Here is a 22,542-nt window from a genome sequence, read left to right as displayed (position 1 = left end):
TTTTCTTATGTAGGGACAAAGCCTTAGATTTATAATAAAGGGTAAACGGTAGATTATAATGTTTCATTCCTTTTCTGTTATTACTCATTTTACTATTTCTAGACTTTCCTAAAATTTATGATGTCATTATGGTGGACACTCGGACAGAAAACAAAACCATGGAACACCTCAGAAATACCATTAAATTTGTCATTGATTCGTGAGTAATATTTTGTTAATTAAAACCAGTATTTTACCCGCTCCAACTATATTCTGAGTTTAAATCCTGGAATCAATGAAAAACTGCAGGATTAGAAGACAAGTGAGGCATCTCTGCTGAAATTATCTTTGAATAAATATTATGTAAGAACTGACATTTGTCTCAAATTTGAGCTGGCAATCTTAGAAGTTTGGGTCAATGAAACTTGTCAAGATGGTTTTAAAGTCATCCAAACTAGCATGCATACAGAAGCACTTATATGAGCAAAACTATACCCAAATGAGAAAAACAATTATTTCAAAATAATAAATAAACTGTTATACTTGATTTATGATGGAGAAAAATTTAGTGTTGCAGCAGAAACTCCTTGAAAACCATGAACATTAACATATATTTAGATATTTCATTGAATTTGGAATGGAACATCACTGCACTCTTGAATACAGGTCTTAATTATATTAATCCTAAAATGTACAAAATATGTAAATAGGTAAATATTATTTTTGATGATAATTCTTGTCTATAAATGCCTGTGTAGGGGACCAGTTTATAGATAGTTCTGACCCGGACACAAGTACATCACTGGTGAAAGAATAAGAATTAGTTTGTTATTTGGTTGTATCTGCTCAGACATGGAACAGATCATGACAGTTATAAAGATGAGGTTGATGTAAGTGAGAATGCTGATAATGTGTATTTTTACTTTCTGTCTTTTTTCAACAGATATAAAGTGCATGGAGAACCTGTGATGGGGCAAAAAGTTCCTGCTAATTATTTGGTAAATCAATGTTTTTCTTTTTATGTTGTAGAGAAGAAGTAGTTGTTTAGCTCCAGGTCAACCCTTTTAAGCAGATCTATGATCAAGAGCAATGCAGCCATGAACACTGTATTTTTTCCCTTTCTGTAGTTCACCAAGGACTACATTATTTAATGTGTACTTTTCCAAGACAGTAGGTGTGGTTTTTCAGCTGCTATTTCTAACTGATTGAGTGATCATATAGAAGGTCCCTCATTAGCTCAGTGAAGGAGCAGTGCTGTTATAAGCTGGCACCGTATGACAAATATGATAAATAGTAATTGGAGTTATATGTATGTATATATATATATAACCACCATAATCATAAGAACCTTTTTTTGCTCACTTTTCTATGCTGATATGGGTTAAACATATCTTTTGAGGCAGTGTTTTATGACCAGATACCTTTCCTGAGCTTTTTTAGTCATCTCACACCACACAATGATACAGTGTAATAGGATACAGACAGTTATATATTCATATATGTACATATATAGTTTATGTAAGTCAGTTTAGTGACTTGTTATTCTGGTGTTTCCAGACAATTGCAGAATTATTAAATATGAAATTACTATAAATGTACAGATTTAGTCATAACAGGTGGAATATTAGTCTGGAGAAATGAAATACGATGAATAATTTGCAGACTATATACTTTACCAAATTTAGTTAAAATCTTTTTATGAGTGACTCTGCCATTCAACTATTTTTTTTTCCTTGAGCCCTAAGATTCGTAAGGCCAGTTCCTCAGTTTCCATGGTGTATAAGTGACTGAGATCACAACATTCATCCTGAACAGGATGCCAGTCTGTTGCAGGATTCAAGGCTAACAATTTCAAGGGAAGAAGGAAAATCAATGACATCAACCCTAGTACATGACTAGCACTTTATTTTAGCAACCCTAAAGAGATGAAAGGCAAAGTTGACCTCAATGAGATTTGGACTCAGAACATAAAGAGCTAGAAATGTCACTTAGTATTTTGTTTTATGTGTTGATAATTCTGCCAGCTCACTACCTTCTTTCAACCTTCCAGGGTCAATAAAAAAAGAGCAATTTATGGGTTGTGCTAAAATAGGAAATCAATATTGGTCTTATACATACTTGTAGACCTGCAATTTTTTAAAAGGAATGGGGATTTGTAACAGCTATGCTTTTTCCAAGAACATTAATAAAGTAAATGAATTTAAAATGTTAGAAATGAAGCGGTCTTCTTGTATTGGTTTCAACCTTAGAATTCAGCCATGCTGGGAAAATAATAATAACTACTAATGCAGGAAGCTGTCTTTAAATGTTTTGAATTTTTTTGGTTTATTGCAGAAACTAGGTGAGGTGGTTACAAATACAGCTGCTACTCTGAAAAATGGTTATCCAGTTCTAAATTACCAAGAAATGATGACATTACTGAAAATGTATCAGCTCAATATGAGTCAAGAAGAATTTAATCAGGTAATTCATGTATAATATTTGATAATGAGGTGCAGTTAAGTTTGTTTTCCAGCCATGTGGTTTTGGGTTCAGTCTTACTGCATGACACCTTGGGCTAGTGCCTTCTACTGTAACCCCAGGCCAGCCAAAGCCTTGTGAGTGGAAGGCTATTATATATAATGTGTGTGTGTGTCTTTGTGTTTCCTGGATTTTACATTGAGTGCTACTAAATGAGTGCTACTATCGTACAAGTGGTTTTTATTCCTTTTCAATCCTCCATAAAAGCATGTCTGATCATGGAAAAATATTACCTTGTGTGGAGACAGGTGAATGTTCATGACAAGAAGGGCATCAGGCTGTAGAACCTCTTTCTCAATAAATTCTATCTGACCTATGCAAGTATGAGAAAAATAGACATTAAAACAATGACGAGGATGTAAACACTTATGTATGCATAAAATCTTATTTTGTTGTGTTGTTTAGCTCAAGATCAGTGCAGATTAAACAGGCCTGTGCTAAAAGGTGTTCCAGCTCTATGTTCACATTCTCTCTCTTTTTTTTTAACCAGAATATATAGAGTATTACATTACCCAATGTGTCTTTCTTTTTTTTTTTTTTAAGACAATATTGTGATTTGAGTGAGATTTGGTTGTTGTTTCTAGCAGAGCAAATACCTGAATATTGGTTCCTTTGATAGTTTATTTTATATACTGTACTAGAAACACATGTCTGCTCACTGAAAACATATTTAGTTGTTTACTGATATTTGTTTATTCAGAGGTTGAATAAAATATTTTATCTATGATTAGTTTGATGCAGTATAAAAACAACTTAATATGATAATCCAACCATTCACTTGTGTATCTTTTCTCTCTCTCTCTCTTTAGGCTGTCCATTTTCTTGACAATACAGGTGTGCTACGACATTTTGATGAAGCTGGTCACCAACTAAAAGACCTCTTCTTCATTGATCCAGCTTGGTTATGTAGGATGTTGGCACAAATTGTCACAGTCAAGCAGATCAATCCTTATGTGACCGAACAAGGAGTGAGATAATCTTTTATATTATACTTTAACATATTTATGACAGAGGTATAAATATATGTAGTCAGTAGTTTCAGTGTATCATTTGGGAATGTTGTGATGGTTATAAGTAGTTAATATAGACACAGGGACTGTGTATGTAGAGTAATCAGTGATAATAACAGGGATTTCTTTTCTGTTTGGCCTCAATTTTTGAAATTTTAAATTTAAGTGAAAATTTTCAAATTTGATGTATAGATGTAATTTTTCTTGCTGAATCTCAGAGCTGAATTCACATGTTCCAGAAAAGTTTTTTTTAAAAAGCTACAGAGGTTTAAAGTTTGATAATTTTTATCCAGTCAGAAAATAAGATCTGGAAGTTGTCATTTCATAGTGATGGTTGTGGTAGTCTTGGTGGTTAATAAGGGAGTTTATTATTGTTCCTTTTGGTTATATTAACCACTTTGGGGTTTTTTTTTGCTTTGTAAGCTGTATCAATTAACAATTATTTTGATTTCCTCACAGACCATACACAAGAAACACTTAAAGATGCTTTTTACTGGAAAAATCATTGATTCAGAATCAAATTATGTCTTCCCTCCAAGCCATATTCCACAGTATATAAAATTACTGGAAAAGTAAGACACTATTCTTTTGTTCTGTTTTATTATGATCTCAATATTAACTGGCCGGGCAAAATGTTTAGTGGCATTTTGTCCATCTTTACATTCTAAGTTCAAATTCCGCTGAGATCGACTTTGTCCTTCACCCTTTCAGGATCAATAAAATAAATACCAGCTGAGCACTGGAATCAATGTAATCAATTTATCTCCTCCCCCAAAACTGCTGGCCTTATGCCAAAATTCAAAACCAATGTTAATAGATACTTTATCAGCCTTCAAACAATGAAAGTAAAGTTAACCTTGGTAGAATTTTCTTGTTACTCCTCTAAATCTGTCATCTAATGTTCTCAGTTCTGTAGCAATGCTGGGGCCAGCTTTATATTATGATTTTATTTTGAGAGGAAACAAGGCCAATCTTGTTGAGGAATTAGCACAGTTGGCTAACAATTCAACAGCAATATATCACTAAAGTTTATTTTTGTCATTTCCATCAAACAGCCTTTGTAGGATTTGAACTCAGTAGAGAGAAATATTGGTTTCAAATCTTGGCACAAGGTCAGCAAGTTCAGGGATAGAGTAAGTCAATTACATCAATTCCAGTGCTCAACTGGTACTTATTTTATCGACCCTGAGAGGATGAAAGGCATAATCAACCTTGGTAGCATTTGAACTCAGAATGTAAAGATGGACAAAATGTTACTAAGCATTTTGCCTGGCATGGTAACAGTTCTGCCAAGTTGCCACCTTAAAAGAAGAGAGAAATATTTGAAATAATAAAGCCTCCAGGTCGGCTCTGTCTTATCTCTGCTATGTTTACACTCTGATTAGGTTTATATAATATGTGTGATAGAAGTAATTCAGTTGATTTCGTACTGGCATAATAAATTTTACTGAAGATTGTGAGCATGAAATGCCTTGTGGCAATTCTGGTTGTTTACATTCCAAGTTCAAATCCTACTGAAGTCAACTTTGCCTTTCATCCCTCCAGTGTCAATAAATTAAAGCACCAGTTATGTACTGGGTTAATGTAAATTGTTTGGCACTCTCCTCTCAAAATTGTCTTGTGTCTAAAGTACCAGTGAAACACTGGGGTCGATGTAATCAACTATACCCCTCCACCAAATTTCAGGCCTTGTGCCTATGTTAGAAAAGGATTTTTATTATTATTATTATTATTATCATTATTATCATTATTATTATTATTATTATTATTATTATTATTATTATTATTATTATTATCTGTTGTGGTGGTGGTAGTAGTAGTATGCTATCATCAGAAAAATACAGACACAAACAGTGGTGAAGTTGATGACGATGATATCTTTTTTTTTATTTTGTTCTTCTCCTTTTAGGTTTGAAATTGCTTTACCAAAGAACCAAGATGAGCTCCTGATACCTTGCCGGTTGCCAACTATACCTCCTCAAGTGAAAATTCCCCAAAGTTAGTGACAAAACAGCTATTTTTGTAATCCTTGTGTTTTTTTTGTGGTGGAGGTGGGTGGTGTTATTCTACTTGGGTGATTTTTAGCTGTTAAAGTTCATATTGTTGTTATCAACGTGAGGTCCCTTGTTTGATTCCAGTGTGTGGCAACTTGGTCCTGTTTCATTTACCATAGCCTCAAAGTAACCCTAGCTTTTGCAATTCAAAAGTCCTCATCACACACTGCATCATACTGGTTCTGCCACAGACATGTGTATATCTTTAAAAAGCCTATTCTGGGGAATATTCAGCCACATACATGATAATTCAATTAACAGATAGTTCAGTTGCTCAAATAACTGAATATTTTGATGCAAAATATAAAAAGTTCATCATCAAAACTAATGGAGATTTATTTACTTTATTGTTGATTGAAAGACTTAAACTGCTTAAATCCAACACATGGATAACATGAACATCATCAGTTGAGTTCTTGTCCTTTATTGGAATAATTTAATTCTTCCTGTATTTTTTGACATGGCATATTTTCTTTTTATATATTTGCTTTTACTCAGCTCATATCAGCCTGTGGCCAAGTGGTTAAGGCAGTGTTTGACACATGATCATAATGTGAGTTCAATTCCTGGACTAGCTGGGATGTTGTGTCCTTTGGCATGGCACTTCATTTTACATTGCTCCAGTGTAGTCAATTGAAAATGAGTACCAGCTGTGTGCTGGTGCAGCTGTCTCTCTCCTCCTCTAGCTGTTACATCCCAAATGAGCTGGTAAAAAGGCAGGAGAGTTGAGAAGGTGTCCATATCTAAAACAGTTAGCATAACCATGAGACAGATGGTTGCTGGTTCTTTTACTCTGCTCATTTGAAATGTCATGTTAATGTTGGATCTGTAAACTTTATTTCTATTCATAAGTATGAAGTAAAGGACAGTTTCCACTAGCCTTTTTATGGATAACTTTATTTCCATTCAATCAAATTCCCTTTAGCAAATATATCATGGAAAAGCTCTTTTGACCAGCTAAAGTACACACAAAAATCTCTTAAATTCACTTACATTTATCTTTTGAGGTGTCAGGGATTGTGTTAATGACTGGATGACAGTAGTGTGATGAAAAATTTGATACTTCAAGTAATGAATCGAAAAAGTGAAGTTCACATTTTTTTGTGTGTTTTTAGACTACTAAAATGTCTCTTTCACAATGTAATTGCTTTAGTTTCAATATATAGACTCAGATTAAGTTGCTTACCAGATAACTACAACAGTTCTTATTACTCTTCACATGGGCTTTTGATGACAGTAAATGAAAAGCTTTCTTTTAAATTTTCAGCTAATTTTATCTCCCGCATTTACCGCATGCCTCTTGCCCCAACTGGAATATGGATGAGACTGCTGGCAAGGCTGATTGCATTCTTTCAAAAACCGGTAATTGTTTTTGTTTGGTTCTTTTCTTTAGATGCACAAACATGTCGACAAAAAGGTGTTCTGTTATTATGTGACTGGGAATTCAAAAAATTGTTACATCTAAAATATTTTGTGCTCCTTGACAAGATATGTATATAGTTATATAATTACCACTCCTCTTAATCTGATGCAACATTTTAGCACCTCCCCATCTGCAACTATTTTTTTAAAGTTTCTTATAATTATAATTATCCATCTTTAATACTTCTCTTTGCTTCACATTCTAGGCTCAATGATGTAAATATTAAATATTTTTTCCCTCTAAAGAAGACCTCTGCTTGAAATGGTCAGTGCTAACATCTCTCCATGGCATACAAATTTATATACATTTTTCAACTATACAAAATCTGATCAAAAACTATCGGGACTGGTGCTATAGAAAGAAAACTATAACACATATCAGTTTGACATTTAATCTCTTTCATAGTAGTCTCCTTTTGAAGCTACACACTTTATCCAGCATCGTTTCCATTGATGGAACATTCCTCGAACTCCTTTTTGAGATACTGAGCAGCTGCATCGTTGCATTCTCTTGGACTTCCTTAATGTCTTGAAATCTTGTTCTTTTCAAGAGGGATTTGATTTTTGGAAAGATTCTTGGTTGGAATGACCTCCAAACTGTGTCTTTTTCCACATGCGCACATACACAGACACATATTTTCTCTGCCATGGCCACTGATGGGACGTCTGTGGTGTGACAACCATACTCTACACACTTTACTTCCAAGCACAGCTATAAACAATGATAGAGATTGGGATCACTATAACTTCATGTGCATGAGCAATAGTGTTCAGGGTCCATCTATGCCATGTGACTTCACACTGCATAATTTAGCTCTGTTACCATAGCAACAGTCCTGATATTTTTTTATCAGACTTTGTACATAGTTCTGTTTACTCCCTTCCCTTTGCTTGGCTTACCACAGATACCATTTATATTTTATGGTTGGTTAATAAGCAACATGAAGGTCATCATAATTTAGTTGGGTGGGTGGGGGATATATGTTTAAACATTAAAACTAAATATATCTATTAATACTTCCTGAAATATCCATGTATGTTTGATAGTTTCCTTTTAAAAATATCTTCGAAGTCAATTCATTGCCATCACCACCTCTGCTTATTATCTGTTCATTCATAAATGACATATCATATCACATCACCATCACCGTCATCATCGCTGTCGTTGTTATCATTCTTCATTTGATTTTTGTTTTACATTGTAACCATCTTCAATATCATATGATTGTCATTATTATTTTCACTATCAACATTAACATCATTGATGTTATTGCAGTCATATTTATCATCATCCTCCTCCTCCTCTTCATCATCATCATCATCATCATCATTAATATCATATCAATAGTTCATTCCTTCCTTCAACTTGTAACTTTAATCACATCCACCTCCTTTTTATCTCAATCACATGCTTTATAGGCACCGCATCTACCTTTGGTGGTGTTTCAAGGCTCTCAGGCTGTAAGTGTATTGTTTGGTGTAGATGTATCTTTCGATGTGTATGTGTGTGAGTGTTAAAGAAAGAGAGGAGCAGAGGTTAAAGTAAAGCAGTATAAATGGATGATTGTATGTGTAGCAACATTAGTAGGCTAGTTATATGGGCAGTATTCTGATATTAGCCTTTTAAAGAGTGAGTAATTGATCTCTGCTGACACCATAAGATTGTGCTTAGTCTTTAAGATGAAGTGTTGACAAGTGATATATATGTGACCCTCATGTAAAATAATTAGAGGTTGTGAGGTAGCAAAAAGACACTAAGTTGTAAAAAAAAATGGTTGTTCTCAATAATCTTCAACATTTTAGAATAGCTGGAAGTGAGGACAGTAGATTGGTAGTTGCTTGGACCAAAGACACTTCTCTTAAGAATGGGATGTACTATTGTGTTTGCCATGTCTTGGGATATATTCCTGGAGACAAAGATGAAAGCATTTAGTGAAGATGGGACAGCACTGTTTGATGATAATCAGTGGAACATCACCAGGTCTAATTGACTTATGGTTTGGATTCACTATTAGAGTATCTGCACTTAAGAGTTGTGCATGACAGTAAGGCTGTTGAGCTGAAAAGTAAAGTTTGTGGAGTGGGGATTGTTATGTGTGTGTAATATGAAAGCAAAATCAACAAATGCGATACCTTTATCAGCAGGAAGTCCGTTCCTGCTGAGCCATTTGGTAAAACGTTTCTTGATATCCAAAAGCTTTGCTTATACTTTGAGAAGTGAGGGAGATTGCAGGTAGTGCATGAAATCCAGTGACGTTTATATGTGTTGTGGGCTTTTGTTTTATGTATTATATGAAAGGATATACCTGGAAGAATGTTATCAGTCACCTGCTTAGCTGTCATGGAGGAGTAAGTGGTAAAGTGCACTCAATGCCAAAGGTAGTCACTGTATATATTTGTGTAAAGTGTGCATGCACACACACACGTATGCACGCATGGATACACACATGGACACACACACACACACACACAAACACACACTTATATATGTACATATATAACTACCTACATATACATAAACATGTAAGTCTAAAAAATTTTAATTGTTTTATTATTTCTTCAGACTTTATTTTCTGCAACTGTTCCAAAAGAGATCGAGTATTACTGTAGAGGACTGTATGTGTATTGGTCAGATGTAAGTACTCCAAAATTATTTCAGTTGAATATTTTAAACCATAAATCAAAAATACATGTTTTATTTAATAATGTGGTCGTGGTGGTGTGGAGATATGATGGAAGCCAGTGTTTCAACTGAACCAAAAAAGCTATGTTTCCATTATTGTTTCAATTACTAGTGTTAACTGTTGGCTGCATCCCCTGACAGATACGTCGTCATTCTTTCATTTCTGTGACAGGAAGGGACATTTAAACACACAACACACAGAATCAGAACAAATACTACAAAGCTTGACATCCAATGCTTTAACAATTCCCCAGTCCACCCCACTGGACTGGTTCTTTATTTATTGACCCTGAAAGGGTGAAAAGCAAAGTTTGATCACATGATTTGAACTCAGAGCATAGAGAATTGGTTGATGATTGTAAGTGTTAAACAATGTTTTTTGTATAGCTACCAGTGTGCTATGTGGGGGCCGTGAGTGTTTGTTTTGTGTGATTATGTCAAGGGACAATCTAAGAATGTTATCAGTCACCTGCCTAACAAAGCTTTCTATCCAATGTTTTGTCAACACTGCTAACTCACCATCTTAAATTTTAATTAATACGTTTTGTTTTAAGGGCACAGACATAGCTGTATGGTTAAGAAGTTCACATCAGAATCACATGGTTAGGGATTCAGTTTCACTGCATGAATGCTGTTGGCGAACCATTCTATGTTATGGCCATGTGCTGACTAATTATTTGTGAGTGAAATTGGTAGACAGAAACCGAATAAACTTCTCTTGCAAGTACTTGGTGACTTCACCAGTGCTGGTGCCCCAAAAAGAAACACCTAGTACAATCATTGAAATGGTTGGCATTAGGAAGGACATTTTGCTGGAGAAATCATGCCAAAGCAGACATGGAAGCTTGGCACACTCCTCTGGCTTGTCAGTTAATGTTGAACCATCCAACCCATGAAAAAGGAGATATTAAATGACGATGCTAAATAATTTAATCAGCAAAAGCTACAAAGTGAATCAAGGGTCAAAAGTTTTGTGCATTTGCACTTCTCAAACAATACACATGTTTAGAGTTCTATTTCCCAGTTTGTATCACCAAATATATGTGCATGTGTATGTGTGTATGCATGTGTATGTGTGTATGCATGTGTTTTAGTGTGAGATTGTCTATGTGAGTTCCTATTTCCTCTCATCTACGAAGGTGGACCCAAAAGTAACAGAAAATGTTCTCTGTGGGATAAGCTCATTGTAGTTTGGGCTTCCACCACTAGAAGCCACTTGATGTGATCTTCAGGCTTCAGTCTGCTGACCACTGCTGGTGGATGGAGTCGTACTGCCATGTGGTGCATTTTTGTTTTACAGTACTTCTTTCCTGTTTGTCAACTTTTCTGATGCTGAAATGAAAGAACAGCATGTTTCCATGAAATTCTTGAAACTACTAGGGAAAACAGCAGCCAAAACAATTCTCATGCTTCTAACAGCTTACAAGGATGCTGCCATGAGCAAAACAGAAGTTTATGAGTGGTTTTCATGCTTTAGGAATGGTCACTTGTTACTTGAAAACCAATCTCGTTCAGGGCGACCATGGAGCTCCTGAATGAATGAAAACATCAGGAAAATTCATGAACTGATCTTGGAGGAACATCACTGAACAGTGTTCTAAGTATAAATTCCATGAGGTCAACTTTGCCTTCCATCTTTTCAGTTTTAATAAAATGATTACCAGTTGAGCATTGGTAATTGACTATCCTACCTCTCTCAAAATTTTAGGTCTTTTGCTTATAGTTGAAAAAAATAAAATAAATATTGTTAATTTGTTCTATCAATATTGTTTATTGCTAAAATTATTAATGTTGTGTTTTCAAATTTCTTTTCTTCAGAACATGTATTTCCATCTTGAAATGTATCAAGCTGAAAATGATGAGATTCACATTAAAGTACCAGCAAATCATGGATCGAGGTATAGGGAAATGATATTTTTATTATGCTTGAGTTTCTAATATGGTTAAATATGATATATAACTTCACTCAGAAGTGTGACAGTAGCTCTATTAAATTTGATTATGAAATACAATAGACATCTGTAAGCACATCAGTTTAGAAAAGTGTCAAGCTCTATGCTATAGACCAGCCTGCTCAGTGTCTTATTTGTGCTACATGATAACACTGTTATTACTATAATTACTTTCAAGGCATGAGCTGACAGAATTATTACTGTGCTGGGCAAAATGCTTAGTGGCATTTCTTCCAGCTTTAAACTCTGAATATAAAAGTTGCCAAGGTTGACTTTGCCCTTCATCCTTTTTTGGAGTCAGTAATTGACTTCACCTTCCCTCAAAATTGATTGCTTTGTGCCAAAATTATAATGAAATATTATAATTACATTCATCATCTGTTTTCTTTTCCAAACTCCAACTATGGACATTACTTTTTTAAAAAATAGGTAGTGTAGTAGCAGAGATAGGACAGTACTAAAGTAAATGGCTTATAATACTTAGTTTCATCTCTTTACATTCTGAGTCCAAACCTGCTATGGTCAACCTTGTCTTTTATTCCTCTGAAATCAGTCTGAAACACAAACTCAGCCTATATCTGATGTTAGAAAGATAGCAGCACTAGTGTAGAGATTTGGTTGTCTATACCTGAAGTTAATAAAAATGTGACTCTAGTGAACGAATTCACATGTCTATCCCTCCCCAACAAATTTGTGATGTTGTGCCAATGCAAGCAATTTATATCATTATCATCATTTGTCATTCACTTTTCCATGCTGGCATGGGTCAGATGGAACTTGTTATGACAGATTTCCTACAGCTGGATGCCCATCCTGTTTCCATGTAAGGATATATTTTCCCATAGCTTGATTTACTTTTCATGGAAGGCTAGAAATAAACAACCTTGCTAATATGATGATGCATCAACTATATAATGTCAAGATAATTGCATGCACATGCGTGCACACACACACACACACACACATGCACGCACGCACATGCGCACACAAGGGGGTGCTGAAAATTTCTTGGCTTTAAAGGGTATCGCAAAAAGCCTGGCTGGAGACCCAAACTTCCAAGTTCTTTTACAAGGCTTAGAAAAACTGAAGGAACACTGCAATGCGTGTGTGAATCTGAGGGGGACATATGTTGAATAAAATCATAATTTACTGATCCTCCTATATTTTCTTTTACCCGAAATCAGGAACTTTTCAGCATCCCCTTCATGTGTGTGTGTGTGTGGGGGAGGTATACATACACACACACACACACACACACACACACATGACGGGCTTCATTCAGTTTCCATGTGCCAAATCCACTCAGCAGGCTTTGGTTAGTCCATGGCTGTATGAGAGGACACTTGCCCAAGGTACTACACAGTGGACTAAACCCAAGACCACATGGCTGGCAGGCAAGCCTTTCAACTACACAGCAAAAAAGGGCTTACTAAAATTTGATGTCAATTAGATATAGTAATACATATTCATTTGTAAATTTTCCAGATTAATGGGAGAAATAGCTGATCATATTGATTCTCTGATTGAAGAATGGTATCCAGGATTACTAGCAACTGACATATTTGGAAATAAAACTGTACAAATACTTGCTCCATGCCCACATTGTCCTGGTGTGTATATCTGATATAATTTATGTGCTTTTACTTTACATATGATTTTTTTTTATTGTCTGTACTTTTCTTTTTAAATTTAAATAAACATCTATATGTGTTTGTGCTTATATGTGTGCATCTATGATTGTGCTTTGTGTGTATGAATATGTATAGTGTTCAGTAGCAGGGATTTTATTTTTGTCATATTGACTTTTAAATCTAAACTTTTGTTTATCTACTTTAATTTTTCTGCAGAAGAAAACAAACATCTTTTTGACTTGGAATATTTAGTAGAACAATCAGATAAGACAAGTTTTTTGAAATGCCCCAATCATGATGGTATCGTTTTACTGTCATTAGTGGTAAATATCAAGACATTATTATTTATTAGTTTTCTTTCTTTCTTATATATATATATAATGTGTGTGTGTGTGTGTGTGTGTGTGTGTGTGTGATTGATAAAACAGGATCCAAGGAGACTAGTGGTAATCTGCATTAGTAAGACTTGAATTATTTGGAAAAAGCAACAGAAAAAGTACAGTGAAATTGCTATCGGAAATAGAATACCCACAATTTTGAATAGAGTGATAGACATGAAGCTTACATGAAACTGTCTTTTGTTTCCCTTTTGTCGATTTTACTCTGAAGAAGGACACTGTCCAAAATGTTGGATATTTCACACCTCATGGTAATTTTACTATACTTCCCATTTTGCTTGGCAGCATCAGAGCAATCAAATGCTTCATTCTAGAAACCAAGTCATGTCTCAACAAATATCTCACCATCTTTAACCACTGCTTCATAATCTTAAAAGCCTATCTTTACTTTTAATTTTTGAGATGTAGTTTTGGCTTTGTGAGATCATTATTACAGATCATCAGAAATTATGATGCTCAACATTTATAAGCTTGTGAAGATTGATTCAGTTGCTTATCTGTAAAAGAGGTGTGGTGCTGTGTTTCTGTTATGTGAATAGTGTTTTTAGTGCAGTGATGGAGACTAAGTTGTCATGTCTTCATTATGACATAACAAACCTTAGTGTATAATGTCTTCTCAGTGTAAACTACTACTAAACTTTTAATATTTCACATACTAAAATGCAGTGAGCTGACAGAATCATTACAGTGTGGACAAAATGCTTAGTGGCATGTCTTCCAACTTAATGTTCTGACTTCAAATTTTGCAAGGTCAACTTTGCTTTCATCCTATGGAGTTAATAAAATAAGTACCAGTTGAGCACTGGGGTCAATGTAACTAGCTTACCCCTCCCCTTAAATTGTTGGCCTTGTACCAAAATTTGAAACCAGTATTTCATATACTGTAAAAAACCTCTCTATAAATCTATCTTTATAGGATTTTTTTTTCTGTTTGCACTAAATAATACTTTTAATCACTCAACAATTCTAACTAGGCTCTAAGCAAATTCACTAATTGAAAATAAATAATTTGTACATCACTCCATTCATTTTTGTAATTTTATCCATTATTATTATTGTTGTTGTTTTCAAGGCACCTGATATTACTCTCAATGATCTGGATAAAGAATTTCACCTACAGCAAGAACAATTTCAACTGCAAAAAATGTAATATAATATTTTTGCTTTTATTTTTATATGAATTTATGATTGCATTTTAATAAGCATTGTATTGCATTAAGGCAGTGAACTGGCAGAATCGAGAGCAATTCAGGCAAAATGTTTAGGGGCATTTCATCCATCTTTACTTTCTGAGTTCAAATTCCAACAAGGTTGACTTTACTTTTCACCCTTTTGGGGTCGATAAAATGATTAGCAGTTGAGCACTGGGGTCAATGTAATTGACTTACTCCCTCCCGCAAACTTGCTGGCCTTGAGCCAAAATTTGAAATCAATATGCATTCTATTAAATTGTTGTTATATTGTATTGTATCAGTGTTGTAGCAAGCTCAGGATAGGTTAGTCTGTATGAAGAATAAAGAAGAATGTCCATTCTCATTTCACAAGATTACGGTAGCTTTCCTGCTACCATTAGTTGAATCTCTAATCTTTAAGAAATTTTTCACCTATAGAAACAAGTAAAATGACCCTTTGGATAAGCTACTGAACTTATACCTGATAGTTAATAAGTTCATATCCAACTGAAAATATTCTCTTGTATTCCTGACTAGGACATTTTATTCTATGTATTTCTATTAAGTGTATAAAATAGATTTTATCCACTTCATATTTCACATACTGGAATAAAATACTTGCCTTATATGTTTTGTAAAAGAATTAACCCACTTAAATCGCATTATCTTTTTATGACTGTATAATGTCCAACATATAATACATTATGTACCATAGGCTCCTTTTATTAAAAGGAGAATTTTTTTCCCAGTTGTTACCAACTCAAGTTAATATCATATTGGTGGTTCTGCTATTAGTACTAATATTACATTTTTTACTTTTTTGATATGCAGCTCCAAAAATTTGCTTGGTAAAGGAGAATATGGTGTTGTCTATCAAGCTACTTATCGAAATAGTGTATGTATAATTCATACATTCTAATTAAAATATTTCAAGTTCATCTTTATAAATAGAAAAAAAATTATTCACTTTCCTTTTAGTTCAGTTGATTAAATATAAATGAACCAAATATCAATTTAAGATGTCCTTTTATATAAGAATTGTAGTAGGCATTACATGTGATTTTATTTTGCTCATGGATTTTCATGATTTTCTTTCTAGATCATTGGTAAAATGTTTAGAAGCAATTCACAGTGTTGTAACTGTGGCTGTTCAATTTTTATCGTAGGCTTGTTGTACTAAGATTTAGAGTTTAAATACATAATTTCCATTTAATATATAGTAGAGAATTTGTTATTAATTATAATCAGATTTAAAATTTTCTAGGAAAAATTATAGAAGAATTTATACTTTTGTAGGATTCATGACGTTTGAAACAATATGTTTTCATTTCTAGCCTGTTGCTGTGAAACTGTTTCTCAACAATGCCATTAACCACCCTCATAAAATACTGAGAAAAGAGGTAAGAAATATTAATTTGATTCAAAGCTTAGTAGAAATCAATATTTTAAAGAATTCTGCTGAATCACAAACCTCTGCTTGATAGTGCATCATTAAATGAACAACTAAATAGAATTGAAAGCATACTTCACCTCTGCACAGTCATTATAAATTAGAATTGATAATTGTAATAACGTGATAAAGGCTGTGAGTTGACAGAAGAAATGGAACCTTATACTAAAGGCAATACACTGTTTAATGATATATCCCTCAATGTTTGGAGTTAAAATCCTGTCTTGGTCAACTTTACTTTTTATCTCTACAAGCTGAATAAAATAATACAGAAACCTCCTACGTTATGGAAGTATTGCATGCCTAAAAGTCTTGCCATAATTTGAAATTCTGCAATGTGAAGCTTATTGTCATTAACATCTATATGTTAGTGTGGCTCTGTAGTTAAGAAGCTGGCTTCCCAACTATGTGGTACCTTGGGCAAATGTCTTCTACTATAGCTGTGGGCTGACCAAGGCCTTACAAGTGGATTTGTTTGGTGAAAACTGAAAGAAGCAAATAAACATAAATATGTACATAGATGTATGTGTGTTTGTATGTACCCTTGTCTAAACATCACATGATTATTGTAAATATACACCATCTTCATACAAGCAATGTTGATCGTTTTCAGTCTGCTGTGATAAACGTGTCTACCCCTGGGAAAATAATACCTTGCTTGGAAAAAAGTGAAAGTTGGGGATAGGAAAGATATCCAGCCATAGAAAAATCTGCTTCAACAAATTCTATTTGACTCATGTAAGCATGAAAATGTGAACATTGTATGATGATAATGACAATGATGAATATAAAAGTTAATAGAGAGATAGGCTTCATATTGTAGAATTTCATGTTATGACAGGATTTTCATGAACACACTGCTTCCATACATAATGCTTGAGATGTCTGTAACTGAAATATACTTGGGACATTTCCATCAACTATAAACTTAACACTACTAAAATTGATCTTGTGCCATAATTATTTTTATTAACAGTTATAATAATTTTTAACATTTACTTATTATAATGACTACAGATAATGTGTCCAGTTACTGGAAGTACTGGCATAGTCATTAATTATTTTGATAATTTGATGACTGTAACACGTGTACATACATTTTACTTCTTCCAAAGGTTTTCGAGCCGTCATTAATCATTAACCTCTATTGCCCCCCCCCTCTCTCTCTCTCTCTTTCTGGATATATGTGTGTATGTGTGTATATACAGATGTAATTAAAAGCTGTGTGGTTAAGAAGTTCACTTTGCAGTCACAAGGTTCTGACTTCAGTCCCACTGTGTGGTGCCTTAAGCAAGTATCTTCTACTATAGCCCCAGGTTAACCAGTGCTTTGTGAGTAAATTTTGTAAAGAGAAAGTGTGTGGAAACCTGTTGCACATGCACGCACGTGCACACACGTGCGCGCACACACACACACACACACACACACACACACACACACACACTTATTGGAATCCAGAATAACCTGTCCAGTAATTAAAGATCTAGAGCAGTTCATAACAGATCTTTTTAATTTGATAAAAATAGCTAAATTCGAGGAATTTAATGACAATTTTCAAAGCTCCCTAAAGTTTACATTTTCTATGAAATTCTAAGAAAACTTTTGTTTTAACAGATAAGAACTTCTATGGTATTTTAAAAGATATTTATAAAATATTTCTTTCCAGCAATAGTACCAACATGTTCAAGGTGTCAGTAGCTAATATCAATAATTCTGTAAATTAAAAGCCTAGAAATATAGCAATTGTTCTTAAAAAGACCACAGAATTGATTCTGTCTACCTTTTTTTATAACTCTTAAGGGCCATAAAGTTCTTTTTTTTTTTCTTTTTTTTTTTGAAATTCTACTAAATTAATGTGGCTAAAACTAAGATATGAATAGTTAAAAACACATTTAGATTTGATTTGACATATATTAACCCTTTTACTGCAGGAATTATATATATCCACTCAAAATTTCATTACCCTTAACTACAAAAAGCTGTTTTATATACCAGTCTCTCTTTTGTTGAGGTTTGTCGTGTTTGAAACTATTTTTTGTTGACAGGTCCAGTTTACTGAGGCACTGTGGCTCTTAGAGAATACCAATTCTATTTTTAGGTAGAGTTTTTCAATGAAACTGAGCTGTGCATGATCATATGAGTCTTTATTTTGATTTCTTTGCACAAGGAATTTCCCAATTTCAGAGGAGACATTTACAGGGATGATGACAGATTGCTTGTTTCCCAGAATGGATGCAAGATATAATTAGGTCCTTTAGTGGCATGAAGAATATTGTGGTAGAACTAACCTTAGATATTGTGATGGAACTAATCTTAATACAGTAAATTTTGTAGATGTTACTTTAAACTTAAAGATTAGTAGATTTAGTCTTTACCAATGAATTAACTATCTTAGAGAGTGATATATAGTATAGGCAGATAGTTGACTCTTTACAAGATTGCAAATGAAGAATAATTTCTTCTGGTAAGATATTTAAGCAGTGGAAATTATTCTACATTAGCAAATACTCTAATCATCTACTTAGCATTCTTGGGTATTTACTTTTCAATATAAGACAGCATATCTTCTTAGCAGATCTGTCATATAAGCTAGCTCCAATAAATTTAGAAATAGGACTCAAACTTGGACATTTCTATAGTTTAATCCAACTTTCAGCTTTAAAGTAAAGACTAACTTAGCTAAAGAATTCCTAAACTTAGCAACTTGGCATTTCCTCAGAGGATAGCATAGGGTCTTCAAATTGAAAGTTAGCTATTCTTGCTGTAAAAACTTTTTTCTTATGTTAACTAATTTTTTACTAAAAAGCTCTCTGATGTCAGTAATAATATGCAGTCACCTACTTGCAATGGTATAGAACACAGCAACTACTTTTAAATGGTAATTGTTTGGCTAAAAGGATAATATACAGCATAAAAGTATTAATTGGTGACAGCCTCATGACAGAAAATGTAAACTATGTACAAAACATATTTTAAGTATCTGGCTATAAAGTTACTCATGTATCTATCCAAATATATCTAGGGCTTTTATGCTAACCAGTTCAACTCCCTTCAAGATACTCTGGTCTATTTTAGAGCTTCAAGTTCCTACAATCATGGCTCTTACTGTACTGGTGAGATGTCCATTATATTTGTGAGAAATTCTTCATTCTTTTTCAGAATGGGTTTACTTTGAAGCAGAAATTGGAATAACTGAACTTTTACAGATGCACATTGAGATTCTTGCTTTCTAACCTTTAACTGCCTAATAGGTGATGTACTCTGAACCTTTTTGAACTGAAACACTGAAATGTATTGAATCTTAAAGCTACTAGCATTTTGAACCTTTTTTTTTCACTATTTATCCTGAAATCTTTATCCTGAAATCTTTATCCTGAAATCTTTATCCTGAAATCTTTATCCTGACTCTTTTTCAATCCTCAAGCTTAATTTCTTCTTTCTCCTTGATAATTTTCCCATTTTCCCCCATATTCTGTTGGAATTTTACTGTTGCTGTTGTTTTTTGTTTTTTTTTAGCTGCTTGTTCTGTAAAATGTTTTTCATCCTGTTCATTTCCCTTTAATCTTATATTAGTTGTTACCCTTGTATTACTTTTGCCATGATGAAATTATGTTTTTCTTGTGATATCCTCTTTTAAACAGTTTCGTTTTAGATATGTTTGTTTTAAATAATTTTCTTATAAATTTCTTAACTCAAGGCTTTCCTCTCACCCCCACCCACCTGGCTATATCAAACTCTACATGCTCTAAGTTGTATATACCAGTTTTTCCACATATTTTAGGACTTGAACATTTTTACCTGTAAATAGTCATCTGTATCCATGTGTACATGTGCTTGTGTTTACATGTACTTTTACCTATATACATTTCAAACATATTAAGATGTATGTTTGTGTGAATTGTTAAGCATGCAGTATACATATGTATAACAATACGGTTATTTCTGGTTTTTGGTTGTCACCAGTATAATGATTTAGTTGAATTGATGGGAGATAGATACAAAAACAAGAAGTTCATGTGAAATTATGAATGCAAAAATATTTGTCATTAACTAAAACAATGTATTGTCATTAGAACCAACAGATAAGATATGTTTGCACCAGTTAAATAGTTGAACAGTTTGTGAGGTTTTTCATATTGAGAAAAACTCAGTAGTTGTGAGTGATGTCTGTATTAGTAACTGACAACTTTTAGGTGTATGCCACCACTAGCAGCTAATGAGCAGACAATTCTATTTATATGTAATGTTTCTGTCAAGGGAAAAGAGCACACAAGATAAATTCTTAATGATAACTTGTACTACAAGAGATCTGAGCGGTCAGTATTTTGCTGGTGTCATCAATAATTGAGCAAATTGCATTTGAGTCGATGCAGTGATTTCACTTGTCTCCTGATATCATCGATCACTAACAAAGTCCTGGTCATTGAGACATAGCAATCTGAGTTCAATACCTGTAACTCTGGCAAATATTCCTATTGCATATGCACATATTTGTGTGTGCATGTGTCTGTATGTGCTTGTGTGTGTGTGTGTGTGTGTGTGTGTGTGCAAACATATTTCAAAATGTAACCGCATGTGAATTGTTGGCGATTTTTTTTCCTCCATTTGCCTTTTCTATTGGACTTTCCTCTCTTTCCTGTTTCTGAAGAAGAGCTTTGCTTGAAATGTAAAACCACCTTTCTTTCCTTCCTTGAGCATCTGCTAATATTTTACATGTACCACGTCTTCACGTTGTTTTTTTTTTTTGTGTTTGTTCTTTGTTTTTTGGGATTTACTATATACTTACATATATATACATACATATATATATATATATATATATATATATAACTTACCCATACAAGAAGCAATATAGAAGAAATGAGTGAAGTTGAAAATTGACAGAGAATATATGAAGATTATTTAAAGTTTTTAAAAAATATATGTACTTAACTGATCTCACATTTGTATGATTTTCAAAAGTGTGCATTACAAGGAACATGGAACTGTGTCACAAACTGTATTTATGTGTGTATGCATATCTATATGTAATTGCATAATCATACTGAAGCTTTCCTTATCATTATAAACATTTCCATTATTTAGACAACCATACTACGCAGACTAAAACATCCCAGTGTTGTATGTTTGCTTGCTGTTGGCCTCAAGCCACGTATGATGGTCATGGAACTTGCAACTTATGGCTCTTTGGGACATGCATTGGCATCAAGAAAAATCGTCAGTGTCACACTCGCCCATAGAATAGCTTTGCAGGTAAGAAAATAGTATTTCTCCTCTTCATCATTGCCATCATCGTTTCTGTCATTCTTACCACATTTTTCTCCTCTTTCTCCTCTTCCTTCCTATTTTCTCCTCTCTTTTTTTTAATACTTCACATTTTCCTTTCTCTTCTCTTTCTCCTTTTATCATTTTCCAACTCTCTTTTTCTTTCTTTGATTCCTTCTCTTTTTGTCTACATCTTTCACTGCTATCTCTCACTGACTTTGTCCTAACAAATATATGTTATAAACCATGCTAAATTTTAGAGTTCAAAGAAACTTGATTATCTGTATCAATAACAGTTACTCCATAGCTTATATATATCCATATCCATCCATCTATTTACCCTGCACACACACATACACACAACCCATGCCAGCATGAAAACAGACATTAAGTGACAATGATATATATATGTGTGTATATATATATATATATATATATATATATATATATATATATATATATAAAATGCTTGTGATTTTTCTAAATTCAGATTGCTGAGGGCCTCATGTATTTGCATGGTCTTCAAATAATATACCGAGACCTCAAACCAGCCAATGTACTTGTATTCAGTCTATCAACGACATGTCTGGTAAGTTTATTTACTCTATTATTGATCCTAATCAGTGTGCTCTGGTCGTGCTGTTACCATCACTTTCTAAGATTAAATTCAAGATTTTCCTTTCATCCTTCTCTGGTTGTTAAGATAAAAATGTGTCAACTACTTGAGTTGCTAGAATAGAATATAACTTCCTCAGAACTGTATGACTATGACCATGTTCCTATTGTAGTACTGGTACCATAAGAAAATGCACCCAGTACACCCTATAACATGGTTGACTATATAAAGGACATCCAGCCCTAGAATAAGCACTAGTCAATGAGAGCAATAGCTACTGGCAAGAAAGAACTCAGACCATGACAACCTGTCCCACCCATGTCAGCATGGAAAGCAGACTTAAAATTATGATAATGATTTGCACTGCAGTTGTGTTAGTAATTAATTCTA

General features: G+C 33.7%; 1 protein-coding gene across 2 annotated transcripts in view; it reads left to right on the top strand.

Annotated features, from left to right (window-relative positions):
• LOC106869154 (leucine-rich repeat serine/threonine-protein kinase 2) overlaps positions 1-22,542 on the top strand; it is a 132,225-nt gene that overhangs the window by 89,073 nt on the left and 20,610 nt on the right. For both annotated transcript variants that reach the window (XM_014914759.2, XM_014914760.2), the window contains exons 40-55: positions 103-199; positions 923-977; positions 2,314-2,442; positions 3,309-3,467; positions 3,969-4,081; positions 5,419-5,507; positions 6,831-6,925; positions 9,549-9,620; positions 11,487-11,566; positions 13,106-13,230; positions 13,468-13,574; positions 14,722-14,795; positions 15,653-15,716; positions 16,156-16,221; positions 21,357-21,524; positions 22,027-22,125. In XM_014914759.2, coding sequence (XP_014770245.1) covers positions 103-199; positions 923-977; positions 2,314-2,442; positions 3,309-3,467; positions 3,969-4,081; positions 5,419-5,507; positions 6,831-6,925; positions 9,549-9,620; positions 11,487-11,566; positions 13,106-13,230; positions 13,468-13,574; positions 14,722-14,795; positions 15,653-15,716; positions 16,156-16,221; positions 21,357-21,524; positions 22,027-22,125 — 1,592 coding nt within the window. The remainder of the gene's footprint in view (positions 1-102; positions 200-922; positions 978-2,313; positions 2,443-3,308; positions 3,468-3,968; positions 4,082-5,418; positions 5,508-6,830; positions 6,926-9,548; positions 9,621-11,486; positions 11,567-13,105; positions 13,231-13,467; positions 13,575-14,721; positions 14,796-15,652; positions 15,717-16,155; positions 16,222-21,356; positions 21,525-22,026; positions 22,126-22,542) is intronic.

This window comes from Octopus bimaculoides, chromosome 1, assembly GCF_001194135.2.
Source record: "Octopus bimaculoides isolate UCB-OBI-ISO-001 chromosome 1, ASM119413v2, whole genome shotgun sequence".
Taxonomy (NCBI): Eukaryota; Metazoa; Mollusca; class Cephalopoda; order Octopoda; family Octopodidae; genus Octopus; species Octopus bimaculoides.
This window is presented reverse-complemented; position numbering and strand designations above follow the sequence as displayed.